General features: G+C 39.7%; 1 protein-coding gene across 2 annotated transcripts in view; it reads right to left on the bottom strand.

The window, feature by feature from the left end:
• DOCK10 (dedicator of cytokinesis 10) overlaps positions 1-19025 on the bottom strand; it is a 196293-nt gene that overhangs the window by 45858 nt on the left and 131410 nt on the right. For both annotated transcript variants that reach the window (XM_035006994.1, XM_035006995.1), the window contains exons 25-29: positions 17300-17369; positions 13793-13906; positions 12211-12282; positions 6334-6480; positions 26-109 (exon numbers count right to left, since the gene is read on the bottom strand). In XM_035006994.1, the coding sequence (XP_034862885.1) occupies positions 26-109; positions 6334-6480; positions 12211-12282; positions 13793-13906; positions 17300-17369 (487 nt within the window). The remainder of the gene's footprint in view (positions 1-25; positions 110-6333; positions 6481-12210; positions 12283-13792; positions 13907-17299; positions 17370-19025) is intronic.

The raw sequence follows: 19025 nt of genomic DNA, 5'->3' as shown, positions 1-19025 counted from the left end.
GACCACTCCCACACTTGGTTCTTACCTTGAGATCACCAGAGGAGAACATGCTGATGTAATTGTTAACCATCTTAAATACAAAGCCCCGATCCATAAATGTAAAACAGCGCTAAAAAATATAAAATTGTAAATTCAGACATTTTTACTTTAAAGGTCATTAAAGATTTTAGAAAAGGTGATTAAATATATTGAAGTAAAATGACATTTAACTAAATGTGTTGTGTAATAAATGTTTAAAAAAACCTCTACAATATGTTTAAACATTCATCCACGTATGGCAACCAATTAAAATGTGAGATAGAGTGCACACACCAGAAAGTTATAAACCCCTATTTGTCAATTTTATAAAACACCACTTAGAGTTTTGTAGTGAAATATTATACCCCTTTCCTTTCCATACAGGCTTTAGCTTTTACTTATCTATTTATTTTTTTAGTCACTTAGTTACCTTTTATTACTCTTTTTTAGTAATTTGACTCCACAGTTTGCCGGGTGAAGATCCTTTGCTGGATAGGAACAGCGGTAGCAGAGGTGGGTCAGGAAAGCCTTTTTAAACCTCTGGCTTCCTTCAACAGAGTACTTTGGAGTGAGGAGTGAAGGTAAGAGACCCTGAGATTTCCATCTCTTACTCTGTTGTCAAACTCTCTTAACTATAATATGGAGAGTCTCAAACAGCAGGTAGGTTGGGAGGAGACAGGCAAACATCCCAAGTTGGCACAGCACGCTCTCTCCAAAAGACCAGTGGCCATGTAAGCAGTGACCAAGCAACAGTGGCCAAATGACTGCACTGAAGGGTGAAGTAGGAGGTACAGACCATCTTGGGGAGGCACCACTGAAGGTTTCCATATGGAGGTCATCACTGTGTGCGTGGGTTTGATTCTGTCATCCACATGGATGTGGGAACGTACATGGGAAAATCTTACAGCTGCTGCACCACTTAGTATGGAAGGTTTCTTTCTTGTCTCAAGAGTTCAGGATGGTCCATTGCAAAGGCTGTGCATTTTTTGGATCTCTTCTCAATTTTACAAACAAATCTCTTTTCTCAGAAAGGACTGGACATAAAATTTTGTCATAGATAGTATATATACCAAGTGGATAGTCTCTCACTGAAATACATCTGGGCATAAAGAAGAACTATTTTCTCTAATATGTTCTTCCAATTGTTATGGAGGTCATTTCTATTTTTGTTTTGTTTTCCTTTCCCTTGTTCTTTCGTTTCTTCTGAGTGGTTTTTATGTACCTACTCATTCCTTAATATGGTAGTATGCTGCCTCATTTATATTTTCATTTTTAATATGAATTTAAGTTCTTCAGATAACTCTCCATTCACCAAAAAGTAAATGGCTCCTGTGTCCTCCCATCTGTCGTAGACAGTGGGGAGAGGCAGACACCAGAGCATAGTTATAGGCTCAGAAGATGTAAAGCGATAGGGGAGGAGGGAAGGAAAAGAGGGCTTTTGCATCTTCTGCACAACGTGGGGTCCCAGCAGGTATGTCAAATCTTTGCCGGTTCTCCAGCTGCAGGAGTTAGCCCCCAACCTTGAAATATCCCTAATGTGGAGCTTTTCCAGAGAAGACCCCTTGCTGTCTTCTTTCTGTTGGAAAGGGATTTGGGTGTGACCTTACAGAGAGAGGAGGACCATCCAATAAAACTGTGGGCTCTAGAAACATCTCAATTAAAAATCAGGTGAGAAAGAACCCCAGGGATGTCAGTGGTAAAGACACAAGGGCTCTTTGACTCAGTGGAGGAGGGGCTGGTGAGTTCTCTCCCTGAACCTACTCAGTTGTCACTTCCGGGGGGCTACGGTGCTTATTCTGCAGAGCAGACCTGATAGCTTTTGAAGGAGGTCAAACCCCAGCACCAGTGAATAGGGAAGATGGGGAGAAGGCTGCCTGCCCTGGGGATCTAGGAAAACCCATTTGCGGTTTCTTGAGATTGAAGAAAGACCTATGTGGTAAGTTTGTTATCCTCTTTCCAAGGGGCAGTGATGAGGAAAGGGGGTCATTCCCAGGATTTAAGATCAGCAGAATCAGCCTTCTGCTTGCAGAGAGCCCTCCTGCAGGTCAAGCTTCATCAGGTGTCTCTCCTGTCATGGGTCCATCGCTTAACTCAGGGGCAGAGGCTCTTCAGCCCATTGCTGAAGTCTGGAGGGGCCTCTCTGCTTTTGTTTAAAAATAATCTATATTAACAGTTTATATTAACAAAAAATAATTTGTAGCAAGCTTTGGCGAACTATGGCCCATTGGCCCAAATTGCCTTACTGTCTATTTTTTTAAAGATTTATTTATTTATTTGAGAGAGAGAGCAAGTGGGGGGAGGGGCAGAGGGAGAGAGAGAATCTCAAGCAGACTCCCTGCTGAGCATGGAGCCAGACCCCAGGGGGGTGGGGGGGCCTCGATCTCACCACCCATGAGATCATGACCTGAACTGAAACCACGAGTCTGACACTTAACAGACTGAGCTACCCGGGTGTCCCCACTGTCTATTTTTGTAAATAAAGTTTTATTGGAACATAGCCACACCCAATCATTTACATATTGTCTATGGTGAATGGTTTATGTTTTTAACATAACTATAGTGCTACAATGGCAAAGTTGAGTAGTCCTGCCTGAGACTATATGTCCTGCATAGCTAAAGATGTTTAGTATTTGGCCCTTTATGAAAAAAGTTTGCATATTCCTGAACTGGAGGATAACTTATACCCTATCAAAATTTTCTCAGTTTGGTTTAATAAACTAAAAGCCAAATATTTTAAATTATGTGCAAAAATATGTTGTTGTCATCAAAGAATATTTATTTTATTTAACCAATTGTGAGGACAACGATAATTTTAGTTTATCATTCATTCAGTGAAGAGTATGAAACCCCAAATTGTGAAACAAATCAGATGAGAGTCCTTGCCTTTCTCTATATGTTTTACAAAACCATTGGTCCTACTAGTTCCTTTTTCATCTTGGATACTTGTGTTTGCCCCTGTGCTAGACATTAGCTTAGGTACCACCCACAGCAACTTTTGCATGGATGAGCTCCACGGAAAACACTTATTTATTAAAAATCATAGAACATTTAAGTCAAATAGAGTAAATATGAAGACCTTCCTGTTTTTTTTTTCTTTTTTTTAAGATTTTATTTATTTTTTAGAGAGCGAGCGAGAGAGAAACAGCATGAGAGGGGAGAGGGCCAGAGGGAGAGGCAGGCTCCCTGCTGAGCCGGGAGCCCGATGTGGGACTCGATCCCAGGATCCTGGGATCACGACCTGAGCCGAAGGCAGACGCCCAACCATCTGAGCCACCCAGGTGCCCCGAAGACCTTCCTGTTTTCAGAGACTCACTTATCTACCTTCTTGTGATGTTTACAGAGAAATATCACAGATGTTTCTTTAAACGTATTTTACTACACGAAGACTGTCTCCTATATTAGATGATTTCCAAATGTTGTCCAAAGCTAACTGAAATAAAGTGATTTGTCAGGCACGTGTGTCAAAAGATATGTCCGTCTAAGCAGGAAAATACAAATCACACTGAACTTTCCTTTGCTTATCTCCCTGGTATTATGCCTGCATAAGAAGAGTACCTAGATGGATTCGCTCAGGGAACTGGAGTTGTGACCCAGATTGGCAGTAAAAAGAAAAAAGACAAAAACTCCATAGGTATTCATGGATCCATTTGTATCCTATCTACTTCCAGGAGAGAATAGTAAGAGAAAGGCACAAGGTTTTGGCTTAGTTGCTACAAAAATATCACTTGCCCATAATATGGTACGAAGGAGGGCACATTCTCACCTAGGACATTTTTATGTGCCCACATCAGAGATACTGCTCTCTCCATTCTTGGAAAACAGTCCTGGCACAACTATGGTGTGAAAATTATATTTCAATTGTGAAATTTCAAAGCCAGTTCATTCACAGTATTTGATTACTAATGTAGAATTTAATAACCAAAAGAGGCAAAAGTCATTTGAAGCCCGAACTGAGCAAATAACCATTATCAGATTTCTGGGAACATAAGATATTTATAATGCCAATAGCAGGAGTGGGCAATGTGGAGCAGCTGAAAGCTCAAAGTTCATCAATTCACAGGCATTGTGCCAAATGACTACATTCAACTCTACACTTTAATCACTCTCTCTCCTTTTCCCTTTTCTTCTCCTAGTTCAAAAGGTTCATCTAATAATCTTTACAGAAAGCTGAAAAAAGTTTTCTGGGTCAAATAGATGCCATTAAAACTAAAATTTGAAAACCATGCCTGGCAGAAGATTACAGGAACAGGGAGGGAAAACAGAATGAGAAGAAATTAGAGAGGGAGACAAACCACAAGAGACTCTTAACTATGGGAAAGAAACTGAGGGTTGCTGGAGGGGAGATGGGTGGGGGGATGGGGTAACTGGGGGATGGGCATTAAGGAGGGCACGTGATGTGATGAGCACTGGGTGTTAAATGCAACTGATGAAATACTGAACTCTACATCTGAAATTAATGACCTACCATATGTTGGCTACTTGAATTTAAATTAAAAAAAAAAAAAGACAACCATGCTTGTAGGATGGACTTTTATAATATACAATATATTAAACTGTTTCCTGGAATGAGTATTACTTTCGATTTGCAGTCCACATAATCTATATAATCTTACAGACTTTTAAGACTGTAGACTTAAAGACTATATTTGTTTATCTATTGTCAGTCCATGCTTTTTACCCACAAATGTCACAAAACCACTGTTAACCACTGTTAGCTCTCTACTCCATCCTGTCCTTTTCAATCTTGGACATTTTTTACTTGCCCCCAAGTGAGACATTAGTTTATGTACCAAAAGAAGCAACTTTTGTATAAATGAGCCCCAAAGGAAACACATTTATTCCAACAAATGTAGAGCATAAAAGCCTAGGAAGGTAGATAAAATTCTTTTCTCTTTTTAAAAGACTTGCTTGTTCGTCATTCTTTGCAATTTAGGGAAGAATATTGCAGATGTGTCTTAAACATAATTTGCTTACAAATTGGACAGTTTATCATTTTTTCCAAATTTTCTCTTCTATCAAACACTTCAAGTAAACTACTAGCATAGTAATAAACTTTATTCCCACAGGTCTTAAAATGTGGTAGAAAACTAGAGTAACTTTTTCTTCTTTACCCTCTTCATCACTAACTCTGACCATCCCTTTTTCCTTCTGAAAGCAAGAAAAAAGCAAAAAGAAGAGGCAAAATAGTGAAGAAAAACAGTGAATTTAAGATGAGACCACATGTAGTGTATAATTTGAAATGATGTTTAATACATTAAAAATGGATTTAACTGGGTTAAAACTCACCAAAGATAATTTGGACTAATTTTATATCTACCTCCATGGCCTCTTAGCTTTCTTTATATAGTTAGTATTTATTTATAAATTCTTACACTTATCTGGTATGTTCTGGCGTGTATCATAAAGATACAAGAAAAGTGGCTTCATCAAAGTTACAATAGTCAATAGCTGGGCAAAAGAAGGAATAGAAGAAAAACATTTTCTAGTTGGATGTATTTTTTTTTTAAAGATTTTATTTATTTAAGAGAGAGAGAGCAGAGCGAGAGAAGGAGCACGAGCGAGGGGGGAGGAGGGGCAGAGAGAAAGGGAGAGGGAGACACAGGCTCCACGACGCAGGGTTTGATCCCAGGACCTTCGGATCATGACCTGAACTGAAGGCAGATGTTTAACAGTCTGAGCCACCCAGGCGCTCCTTTCTAGTTGGATGTATTATCTGTTAAATGATACACCATCATTCTACATTAGCTTTGTTTTTGTTTTTGTTTTTTTTTGACTAAGCATATATTTTTCTTCTCAATTCTATCTTTAATGCAAAGAAACATAACTATAATACTATATGTGTGTGTGTGTAGAGTTTAATAAGTAGTTTCTCAATACTTTAATTGATCGTTTTTAAAACGTGATTAGTGCATAACAAAAATGCCAAATTACCAAAAGTTCCCAGAGTGGTTATTTGACATCATTGTTGGAGCTATAGCCAATCCAGAACACCACTTCAAGGCAGAAATGCCCCAAATCATACGCCACAGTGCAGCTTTTCCTTTAAAAACCTCATTTTTCTCTTTAAGAATGTTTAGAAATACTATGATTTGACAATAGTCAAATGGATACTTTTATTAAAACTTGGTATTTGTTCTAGGTGACTCCAAATGGGAAAAAAAAATTAAAACGTATGATGCATCAATAGAAGTATTCACCTAATAGTGCTCGTTTTGACTCTATCATAAATGGAGATGTGAATTGATTAACCTTTAGAGTAGCTCACATCCAAGATCATGAAGGCATGAACGGAACAGCAAACTTTTAGAACTGTACCTTAAGAAATCTGGCAACGCTGTGATTTGCCCTTCTTGTTTCTTCAAGGGCATCCTTGTATTTCCAAGTCACGTGATCGCATAGGACCATGACAAGATTGTCCAACTCATTCTGGTAAGATTCAGGAAATCTTTGAGCCCGAGAAAGCTAAGGAAAGAATGGATCATTTCTTTATAATGTGACATGTGAAATCCTAAGCCTGGAAAAAAAAAGAAACTGAAAGACTGCATTTTGTATATCATCAAACAAAAAGAGTCCTTTTGGAAACCTGAAAGCGATAATAAAATAGAAACCCTTTTAATGTCAAGATCATGATTTCCACCATTTTCATTTTATGTTTCCTTCTATTTTGGCCAATGATCTTTTTTCACTTTTTCATTAAAAAGTAAAATACATATTAATTGCAAACTATTCAAACAGTGTAGAAGTGTAACATGTTCTATGACCTCTCACATATTAATTCCCCTTCCCTCTTAAAAAATAATTATAATGAATATTATTCTAGATTTATGTTGACACAGTTCTCTATTTAATTTAAAATCGATTATTTTAATTTTTTAAGACTAGGCATCCCCCAACTATATGACATCAATGAATGAGTAACTGAATGAATACAGATGTTGGCTTGAAATGTTCTCTAGTAAGTTCCAGGTGGTCTTCTCTGAAAAATTGATTTCAGCTTTATTGAGCTATAATTGACATATAAAAGTATGAGAAAGTTAAAGTGTACATTGTGTGTTTTTTAAAAGATTTTATTTATTTATTTGAGAGAGAGAGCGAGTGAGTGAGAGCACGAGCACAGAACGAGAGGGGGAGAGGGAGAAGCAGACTCCCCACTGAGCAGGGAGACGTGGGGCTCGATCCCAGAACCCTGAGATCATGACCTAAGCCGAAGGCAGGCGGCTTAACCCACTGAGCCACCCAGGTGCCCCTATATTACGGTGTTTTGAGACACATGTACATTGTGAGAGATTCCTTCCATCTAGTTAACGTATCCATCATCTCACATATTTATCTTTATTTTTTTGTGTGAGAACATTTAAGTTTTACTCTGTTAGCAAATTTCAATCATACGACACACTGTAATCACTGTGTTTTACATCAGATGCTCAGCCCTTATTCATCTTGTACCTGCAAGTTTGTACAAGCTGATCCTAACCTCACAGTCCCAGCATATTCAGCAGCAGGCCAGTGGGACCTCAGTCAAGAGATGTGCCACCAGATACATGCATGGACCTAAACTCTCTGGGTCCCCAAAGACCACCCTCAGGTCCAGAAATCTACTCCTCCTGTTGCACCTCCTGCACAGGAGGGGAAAGTTTCAGCAGCTAAGTCTTCCCATCTATCTGTAGTTCGTGAATTTACCCAGACCTTCGCACGAGGTAGGCAAGTTTGATTCATCTTTACAAGTTGGCTTTAAAATTTAATTTAAAATTTCACGATAGAAACACAAAATTTAGAGATCGACTGAACTATATGTTTCTAAAATTCTCTGCACCCAGCCTTCCATGCTGCAAGAATAAAAACTACGGAGGATGAAGTTACAGGAATCACTTAGAACAAACAGCGGTTCCACCGTGGGATGCTGCTGTGGGTCAGCACTGGCTTTTTTCTTTTCTTTCTTTCTTCTCTTTTTTTTTTTTTTAACTAAGTCCAGGCCCTCAGGTGCTTCTGTGCACTGGATTTTTTTAAGTCAATTTACCAGGACATTGCTATATAGATCTTTTGGGCTTTTATGATTACCTTCCATGTATACTTAACACTTAGTGTGGAAATTAAATTAAATTAACAACAAATAAACCTAAGTGATTTAATCACATGCATCATTTTTCATTCTGGTCCATATACCTTGGGAAACAAGGGTAAACAATTTACCTACATGAAAGCAACATTCACTTTTTAAATAATCAAAGCACATTTGTAGATTTCCTCTTTTCCTTTTGTTTATCTTCTGAGATGCATGAAACTGACCAGCACCGACATTTTCTTCACACGAGGACACGTGTTGACAACTTGGGTTTTGAGATTCCCTCTGTTTCTCTCTCTTTTTGTCTTCTTCTCAAACTCCCCTTATGGCTTACTCCCACTCTTAACCCAAAGATGCTCTGACTCATTAATACACGAGTAGTATTTTCAACTGTTCTCCAGAAGTATATCCCAAAGGCTCGAGGTGGGAGAATTTCTGCTCCAGTGATTGTGGATTTCTGTCTCAAGACAGAGGAAGAAAGGGGGCAAGGGGTTGGCATAGTCTGATCTCAGGCAAAAGAGCCAGAACAGGTTGGAGGAATCTGGGCTATTATACCATGTATGTCGCCAGGGGCAGGCGTAGAATGCATGGGCTGACGTTCAGGAATTTGGCAGTTTTTTAGGAACAAGAGGCTGATGGGAAACAAAAGGTTAGCCAGTACAATGAACTTTTTGCTACTAGAGATGAGTGCAGAGAAGGCATCAAGCAGTTCCTAGTAAACAGAAGCTCGCCTTGGTCAAGACAGCCGGGGTCATGTGGAGGTGCTATCTGCCTCTCAGGGGATTTAACCAGACATGTTTTCTCACCTCCTCTAAACTACCACATTCCATGATGACAAAAACTGTTTTAATGGTGGGGAAAGCCATCCACTTCACAATTGAAAAAAAAAAAAAGAAAAGAAAATGCAGATAGCTTGAGAGGTATTTATTGTGAATGCTTTTGAGTCAAATGATGGTGTCAGGACTTTCTTACTCTGATGCATGGAGATGGTTAGAAAACTGGAGGGTGTTGGGGCCCTGGAAGAAAACTGGAGTGTGGGGTTGCCTATGAAGGGGACAGTGAGAAGGCAACTGGAATCTATGAAGATAAATGGTTAGACGCAAAGACGTGGCCCATAATGAGTTCCTTTATTCTTAACTGTTCACAAGGGCGTCTGTGACCTATTTGAGCAGGTATGTACTGGTGGGAATGAAAGGATTTTAGTCCAACCCGTTCTTTTTACAGATGAGAAAATAGGCTCTGAGATATTAAATGTCTTTTTTTTTTTTTTTTTTTTTATCATCTAACAGGTTAGTGGTAAGGCAAGGATTAGAGTGGTGAAGTTACCTAACTCCAACACAGCTTAAAAACAGAGAGATAGGAATCATTCTTATCTTCACATTAGATTTTCTCTTCCTTCCAGACAGGAGGTTTTTCTCTCTGGAAGAAGGAGGGCAGACACAGCTAAAAAGCAAATATAAGACCTAAGAGTTAAGTTAGGGAGTTCCAGAGATGATTAAATGTCCAGCCAAGGGAGATCTGTTATGCTTGGGTCAAGCCATGGCTGGAGAGACTGTGGTGTGGAGGCATGGCTGGGGACATCTGGGTGGATGACCTCAGCCCTCAGCACTGGTAGAAGGGCCCTACTCCTCCCTACTAGGAGATCACATTTCTCCCAGGTGGGAGACCCTGCAAAAACCTTTCCCTGCAAGGCAGTAGGCAAATCCTTCAGGAGATGTCCCTCCTCCTTCCCCCGGAGCTCAGGTCAATAACTGGGGTTAAGTCCCGGCTTAACCCAGCTATAAACCTGCTGTGCCTAAGAAGATAAGACAGAGAGTATACCCCAAGGAGCTGTAAGAGCTGGCCTGTGCCAAGCAGGAGCCATGGCAGTTCCTTTGAGATTGAATGTTGAATGTGTTTTGATCAAGGGGGCCAGAAAGGAGAGTGAAGAAGTTAAAACTCATTGACATGGGGGCACTTTATCAGGACTTGGGATGAAATAATCCCGTTCATTGTTAGGATGGCTCTTAGAACCTGGAGATAGCACATTCCAAGCAAAGGAAAACGAGAATGCTTGAGGTGCCCTGGCAGATGACAGAGGAAGTAATAAAGAGGCCAGAGGAAAGTGGATATGTAGGAATGCATATATTGGGATCAGAAGACCCACTGGAGGATCAGGTTCTACAGGAAGGTCCGGGAGACACACCATCCAAACCAAAGCCATCAAGAAGGTGCTGGGACCTTCAGAAGTTCAGTGGTCTCCCGTCTGAAGGTGAGATGGGTGGGCAGTCACAGTGCTGGCTCGCTAACAGCCATGCAGATAATCTTCACCAAAATAACAGAGGCCACGTGATGGTACTTAAACTCCAGGAGCCAGAGGGCTGTGATTATCCTAACAGATGGCAAGGCTGGAGGACAGCCAAGGGGGCTAGACTCTCAGGGAGTTGTACAGCTAGTTAATAATGTGTGTGGGGGGGCAGCCCTATGGGAAAAACAGACAGCAACCAACAATGACAATGTTTAACCCACCAAGAGGGCAAGAATGGACTATCAGAAGATGAGGACGTTTGCTCCAAAAAATATTCACGATGCCTTTCTCTGTTCCTGGACCTGAGTCAATTTTCAGATCTGGTACACACTGATTGAAGAAGAGACAAAGTCTCTAAAAGACACCCCCTGCAATACTTCAGTAAGTATATACTGTAATGATTCTGTCAGTCCTTCTACAAAGGACCCTATAGCCATTTACTCAGGTGACCACACTAGGGAGAGGGGATTACTCATATATTTCAAGCACTATTAAACACAAGATCTGAGTTGATATTGATATCTGAAGGCCTAAAGAATCATCACATTCACTCTGTTAGAGTGAGAACTTATAGGGATCAATAAAAGTCCTGACTAAAATTCTGTTAATAGTGGGTCTGCTGTTTTCAAAGATCCACCCAACAGTCATTTACCTGGTGCAAATATATAATTATACATTATGCATTGACGTAATTAGCATTTAGAGTAGGCTTACACTGGATGTTTGGCCTGTGGAGCTTTCCTAGTGTAAAAGGCCAAGTGGAAATGTCTGACACTGCCCCTTCCTGACCAACAGTGTAAATGAAGATGATATCAATATTCACCGCCATCCCCACCCCAAGCAATATTCTGATTTACTCTCTTGGTGGCAGAGGGGTAGAGTCAGAGGTTTCCCCTTGGTCTTACCCACTATGGGAGTTCAGAGAAATCTCTGTGGAGCTCAGGTGGTCAATCCACTTGAGTCTTTCTTGATCCTCCTTACCCAGTCGTAACTACGAATGGTCTGAGTGGAGTGTGATTATCAGAGGCTGAGATCACTCTAGACCACTCTGATTGAGGGCTGGGTCACACCACAGTGTGGTAAGTCACCAAGACCTTCAGAGCTGCTGGCTGAGGGTGAGAGGAATCAAAAATGGACAGTAGAGGAGGGAGATGATGAGATCAGGTAGGGCCCTGAGACATACTACCATGACAGGAGTTATAGGTAATTCCATTAGCCTCCCTCTTGTCAATTTCCTTTCAGGAAGAGAGGCCCATGGGAACTGTGGAAGAGCAGGTTCAGGAAGTTGTGTGCCATGTTGTCCAAACCATGGACTGTGGCAGCCATGGATGCGCACAGCTCCGATGTTCCTTCAAAACAAAAATCTACTGGGAAGAACATAAATAGTTGCTAAACTTTTGGGATCCTCTCAAGTGTTCGTGCCAAGGCCACACTCTCCCGAGGCTGCTCCAGGTTAATAACTGAGCTTGCAGAGACACCAGAACCAGCCCATCTGTCCCATGCAGGACTTCTAACAAACATTCTCTGCTCTCAGATTGCCCACTGGCCCAGCCAAAATCTTCCCACTGCAGAGAGATTTTTCGCCAAACCTCCTTCCTTCCTTCCCCATCTCCTTCCACAGATGTCAAAACTTCCTGGTCCTCTTGTCCTTCCCTCTCATCATTTTGCACTTCTAATTTTGTCCTGCCTCCTGAAGGACCTGTACTGACACACAATCATTTCTCCCACTTAAAAAGCAATTAACATAAATTGCTAAGGTTTATGAAGTAAATAAAAATGGAACTAATGAGAGCGTATTCATCAGCACAATTGTTGGATAATATTGTATTACCTATAACCTTACCTGAATTTTATTTGTGTCAATCAAGTGCTGGGCCATTGATTTTAGGATAATTGCAAAGAAGAACCAGGAGTGCTATTAGAAAAAGACAGTAAGAAATTTATTTGATGAATTATGAAATAATGATGATTCTGTGCTCTACAATATGTAATTTTATAAAATCTTGATTTTAAAATGTATTCTTTGAAATGGATGGGCCAACTGCACACACGTGACTGTCCAGCTTGCACAAATGGACTTGGCTCCAGCCACACGGGCCTCTCTGCTGTCCCTCTGACACTCCAGGCATGCTGCTGCCTGGTGATTTTATATATGTCTCCCCTTTACCTTTACTGTTCTCCAAGCATTCACATGACCAGTTCCCCCTCTTTCTTTGCATCTTTTGCTCAAGGATTACCTTCTCATGAGCTCTATCCTGACCATTCTATTTAAACTGCAAACCTCACTCTGTACCCCCAGTGCTCCCTGTTCCTCTTACTGGCTCAACATTTTATTTTCCCATAGTACTTCTTACTTTCTAATACACAATTTCATTAATTTTGTTATTATGTCTGTAGTTTATTGTTTTTATCCCCCAGTAGAATGCAAGCTTCCCAAGGGCAGAGATCTTTATTCTATTCTCTGATGCCTGCCAAATGCTGAGGTTGGTGCCTGTCCCATGGGGGGTGCTTGGAACATTTTTGTTGCATGAACAGAATGAATATACTCATAAGACTAATTTAAACAAACTGCTCGGCCTAGAATAACTTGAGTTTAGGGAACTCATGTTGATGCTTATTGATCCCGCCCTCTCTTTCCAGCTACATACTAATCAATCATCCATCTGTCAAGTCATGACAGATAATTAATTTAACTAGGGACTAAGTCCGTTCTTCTATAATAATTTAGAGTTATCTCTTTATAAGCTTCTCACCATCTCTTCTTTATGTACCTACAAATGCATGTGTTTCAACTTTCTGTGGTCAAACCGTGGTTGTTTTGTCTGCTTCCTTTCTGTTGTCAGTATATTCATTAATACATCATTAATCCTTTTGTTGGTACATTTCTTCTTATCATGCCTAAAAGTCCCCAAAACTTTATTTTTGCTACAGTTAACACTTTTGAGTGTTTCAGATGATTCTTTTTTTTTTTTTTTTAAGATTTTATTTATTTATTTGTCAGAGAGAGACACAGCGAGAGAGAGAACACAAGCAGGGGGATGGGAGAGGGAGAAGCAGGCTTCCTGCCGAGCCGGGAGCCCGATGCAGGGCTCGATCCCAGGACCCTGGGATCATGACCTGAGCCGAAGGCAGAAGCTTAACAACTGAGCCACCCTCATGCCCCTCGTTGATTCTTAATAGTTACTCATTCTGTATTTAGGTCAAAAGACTCCACTTGGGTCCATTCTATATCTTCTGTTCTTTTGACACAGATCTCTTTTGCTTAATGTTTTTATATACTACAATTTCAATACAGCTTATGACGCTTATGCTAGAAACTACAGGAGAAATGATCTATGGAAATCAATGAGTCTTACTGCCTTTCCAGGGGTGAGATCAAGCAATCCCTCGGGCCAGCAGTTGAAGGATTGTTTTAAATTCTTTACCTTCAGGACATGCTTTACTGTTGTTGAGTCATTTGATTTCAAAAGACCAGTCACATTTTTAGCCAGTTCCTCATGTATTGTTCTCTCCTTGCATGCCGTGGTCTTGAACACGAACTGAAGAAAATCCAGAAAGTGAAAAAAGTTAAAGGCTTAAAAAAACAACAACAAAGCCTCAAAAATTATGTTACACAAATAACTCATGTCTCAAAATTATCTGCTCATGCCAGATTTTGTCATGAAATCAATGAAGGCCCAATGATAAGAGTAGTACACAACTGTTCCTATTTAGGGCTTTGCACAGAGAGGGCTCGGCTCACCTAAGCTCTCCTTGAAACTCTCTTTGTAGAAATCAAAAGAAAGAGTCAGAGAGCAATTTAGCAGGTTCAAGGAAACATGGAGGGCTTTGACCCACCTACTTAGGACACATTTCCCCTTCTCCTTCCTTCCACTGGTAACAGGTGGCATGGTAGCATTTCTTCATCCTGAAAGGGTAGAGCACCCACTCAAATAGCCAAGTGGGGAAGCAGGTGCCTTCCAGAGGCCAGTAGGTGAGCTCCCCACACGCCCAGTTTCTATCACCTCATGCTTAGACACAGCTATCAAAGGGTCCATGAACATTGGCCATCAGTAAGATAACAAATGCTGCTCACATTTTTTTCTCTCAAAAGACTGGTTTTGGTGTGCCTTTCCGAATGCATGTAATGGTTTTAATTTTCAGTATTCCTTCATAGATTTTAAGGATATCAATACCCATTTATGCACATATTTTAAATACAAAATGCTTATCCCTGGATTATACTATTTTACTTCATGAGTTGGGTTTGCCTCAAGGAAGGCCATTTCTTCATAATTTTCACCACCCAGACTTCACTATAATCAAGAGTGAAGGCAGGCAAGAAACTCAAAGCAGAGGCTCATTCACATTTGGATCTATATAATTGTTTCTTTGGACTTTGCAACTCATGAACACCTAAGTTGCTCTGATGGAGCCTGACTTCTCCAAGCTCATCCCAGAGGAGAAAGACAAAGCTAAGAGATGCATAAAACTGGCCCAAATCAAGAATAATATGATGTTTTTTTCCCTCATGAATTGTGACTCATGCGAGGGTAATATCATCACCAACTACCTAGTCTCATGCACAGTTATTTAGCCCCAGTAGCATTACAACAGGCTCTGAGATATTCTTATTTTAAAATTTTGGCCTGGAACGTGACAGGAACATGTCAATGCCATGAATTGCTGTAAACCACGGCATTTAATTAGATCAACTAGAGACACACATCTTTGCAAAAGACATGGTGTATGTGTGCAGTTTGGATATTGTAAATGGGGTGAGTTAGCAGCATTTAGCACCACTGAACTTGAAATGGTGTTTAGCTTGCTTCTGAATATACATAAATTCCACTGAATATATCACATCTTTTAAGAACATCAAAGCATATACTGGTACCAGACCATCAGTTTTAATTATACACCTAGTTATGGGGCTTAATATCTATCCACATGTTAAAAAATACTTCTTCCTACAGGGAATAAAAAAAATCAGGCTCGTTGGTCAAGGTCAGGGTGTCAATAACGTACTGCAATAGGAGTCCAATCACAGAATCATAGGTTCACAATCATGTTCATCAGGTCCATCCCTTCACAGAGGAGAAAAAAATGAGGTCCAGGGAGGCTGATTGCTCAGGTTAACTATTTAGCCTTGACTAGAATCTAATTTCCCACTTGCTAGTTTAGTGTTCTTTCTGGAGTAAAATTCCAGTTGATAATATTTATTAGGATGTGTCCACTTTAGATATGTGAAAACATTTTTATGAAACATCTTTAGGAACTGTTACAAGCTTGAAATCCCACTTAGGTGTATATTTCTGGATTTTACCCACTTCAAAGCAAACTAAATAAGCAATCTCCTACACAGCAAAATCAAATGGTCTCATCAGGAGATTTCAAACATCCTGGTTAAAAATAAAGACCATGCCAGGATACATTCCAATACACCTTTTCAAGAACATCACAGAATGAGCCTGAGAGCTGATTTAAGATTCTCATAAGAAACTTTCTTTGGCTGTCACAAAAGTAGTCACAGCATAAGTGGGTTCTTAATGTAATCTTTAAAGATTCCATTGGAATGAGGTAAATACTTGTGTTGAAATGAAGATGCCTTTGTGTAATATGGACTGGGGAATTGTTTTCTTCTTAGCCCCTTTGGTGATTGAAATGGAAAACTTGGTTAAGCATTGAAAGAAAGTTCTGTAGATGATTCTGTTGAATGTAAATTCATCAGTACTGGATTAAAGTACGCTACCGCTCTGTCTTAAACAGACAGCAAACTAAACAAGCATTTGTAGGTCAACTGTCTTTCTGCAACTGAAATGTAGATCTCGTTGGGTAAAATTATACCATAGGGAAATTATTGTGAAATAACTGACTATTTTTGGCATATGAGCTATTTTAAGGAAGGGCACATGCTCTTACTTGGGTATTTGGGAAGATACCTAACATTTCAGGCAGTTAGAAACTATGCAGATATAAAACCATAATGTAAAAAATCCCTCAGAGGGATTCACTCCAGAATGAAATTTCATAGGAAGCTTTGTTTTCTTTCTTTTTTTTTTTTTTTTACTCGTTTCTAGCACAAAAAAACCGCAAAATTCTTTTCTAGTCACCTTTCTAGACATCTAAATCATAGGAGTATATGTCTATTCGTATAGATTAATGGAATAAATTCTTTCAATTAAAAAAGTTCTGTGTCTCACAATGGTTTAATCTATACATAAAAAAATAGAAATTGAGCTCCTTTATGCATTATAAAGTAATGCAAGTTACTCTTGTTTATCTCTGGATGGATTCTTTCTTTTCATTCAAGAAGATGACATTTAGGCAGGAACTCTAATGTGCAAACATCATCACAAGTTCACTGGCATTAATTCATAGGCCAACTGGAAATGAGAATATGAACATGTCTGAGTGAACACTTGGCGAAGGACACTGGAAGAAGCAGTGCACAGGGATGGAATGGGCTAGTGGATCATGCCCGAGGATAAAGGACTTAACATACCAGAAGCAGGTACAAATATACAGTAACTGGGAAAATGAAATAATGCCTGAGAAAACAATAAAAAGAGCTAAGAAAACATTACAGAAGAAACACAGAGCATTCAACAAACCAACAAGAAAAATATTCCATAACTTTACACAGGAATTGCATTTATTTGTAATGTGGACTTCAAGAGGGTAATACTTTCATTTTTTCTTCTCTTTCTTTGTTCTTTCTCCCCATATAAATATTCATTTGCACAGGTACATGTTATTACACATTCAAACAATATGTCTTGACCATCAAAGCAAAGAGATGGAATTATAAATAGCTAGGGGGAATGCTTGATATTACCATGGTGAGCCCCATCCAGCTAACGGGAGAAACGTCCCACTTATTGCAGACAGGAAATGAGACAAACCACACAGCACAAGGGGATATGCCCAGGGTCCAAGTGGCGATTTTATACCTTAATGTATGACTGGACAGAGTGGTCCAGCTGCTCCTCATGGCACTTGGCCACAATGTCGGTCAGAACCCTGGAAAAAAAAAAAAAACTGTTCAGTGGCCTTTCTGGAGAAGGCAGGAAAATATCACTTGGTTGGGCACTGGAGTTTTTCATAAACTGGGTGTTTAATAGGTACTGAATGAATGCATGAACCAATTTCAGACTGCCCCCCCCTTTTGATCCCCAATATCCATATCACCTGTTAACCATCTCCAGCGTTGAAATCTCTAAACACTAAGATACAAGGAATATCTATGGGTTCAAAATCACACCGGAGACTGTTATGGCTTGCATGTTTGCTGACACTGTCTTCTTGGAAAAAGGATCGTTTTTGGTACCTGATTAAAATTGAAGACCTTTAACCTCTAATTATCATAGTCCATTTAAAGAGGGCTTCCCTTCCAATGTGGAGGCACGATATATGCTTTTGTAAAGAGCCATTAGGTTAAGATTCAGGGTTTTGTTTATTTCCCTCCTTAGCTGGTGAAGTGTTTCTAGCAGCAGTGGTCGTACTATTTCCACATTAATACGTCCTGTTGCTCCATGGTTGTAGTGTTTTGGAATGTCTTGCAATTTCAGCAGATCTATCCGCTGAAATAGTTCGGAGTCTTGTTCACAAAGACCCATATATAAACGCTGAAAAGAGCCTCAGTTGAAGGCACAGTTGGGGACTTTTAATCTGGGCCCAGAACTGGCTGCGGTGGGACTGTTAGACATACTTTAATTTTCCAGAGCTTCAGGGTGCTACTTTAAAAACAAGGCTGGGGCGCCTGGGTGGCTCAGTTGGTTAAGCGACTGCCTTCGGCTCAGGTCGTGATCCTGGAGTCCCTGGATCGAGTGCGGCATCGGGCTCCCTGCTCGGCGGGGAGTCTGCTTCTCCCTCTGACCCTCTTCCCTCTCGTGCTCTCTGTCTCTCATTCTCTCTCTCTCAAATAAATAAATAAAATCTTTAAAAAAAAAAAAAGGCTAAAAACTCTCATTCTGAAAGAGCTTAATAATATGCAGGTGAGTTTGGAAAGTTCTGGACACATTTCAATGTCAAGAGTACTTTTTTTTCCAGAATTCTGTGACTAATATATTTTTTAAAATAAACATTAGGCAAGCTTTACCTAATTTAAAACAGAATCCCTATAGAGAGGAAATCAGGATTGTCAAAGTCACTAGACAGATTGGAAATGTTGGAAGAATGTAGTATAGACAAATTTAAAGGGAGAACAATTAAAGAAAAAAAAAATCCTGAGCAAATGTGAAATGGTACAGCCATTCTGGAAAACAATTCGGTATTTTCTTAAAAACTGCACATGCAACTATGATATTACCCAGCAATGGCACCAGGCATTTATCTCAGATAAATAAAAACTTGTGTTCACCCAAAATCTACGCCAAACTGGAAAAAACCCAGATGTCCTTCCTATCTATCTGTGGGTCTAGCTCTATCTATCTATTATCTATCTATCTATCTATCTATCTATCTATCTATCTATCTATCTATCATCTATCTATCTATCTATCTCTCTCTCTCTCTATCTATCTATCTATCTATCTATTATCTATCTATCATCTATCTAACATCATCTATCATCTATCTATCTAACATCATCTATCTATCTATCTATCTATCATCTATCTATCTATCATCTATCTATCTATCTATCTATCTATCTATCTATCTATCTATCTATCTATC

The sequence above is a fragment of the Mirounga leonina genome, unplaced genomic scaffold (assembly GCF_011800145.1).
Source record: "Mirounga leonina isolate KUSES-001 unplaced genomic scaffold, KU_Mleo_1.0 Mir_151, whole genome shotgun sequence".
In the NCBI taxonomy this organism is placed as follows: domain Eukaryota; kingdom Metazoa; phylum Chordata; class Mammalia; order Carnivora; family Phocidae; genus Mirounga; species Mirounga leonina.
Note: the sequence above shows the minus strand (reverse complement) of the source record. Positions and strands in the feature narration are given on the sequence as shown.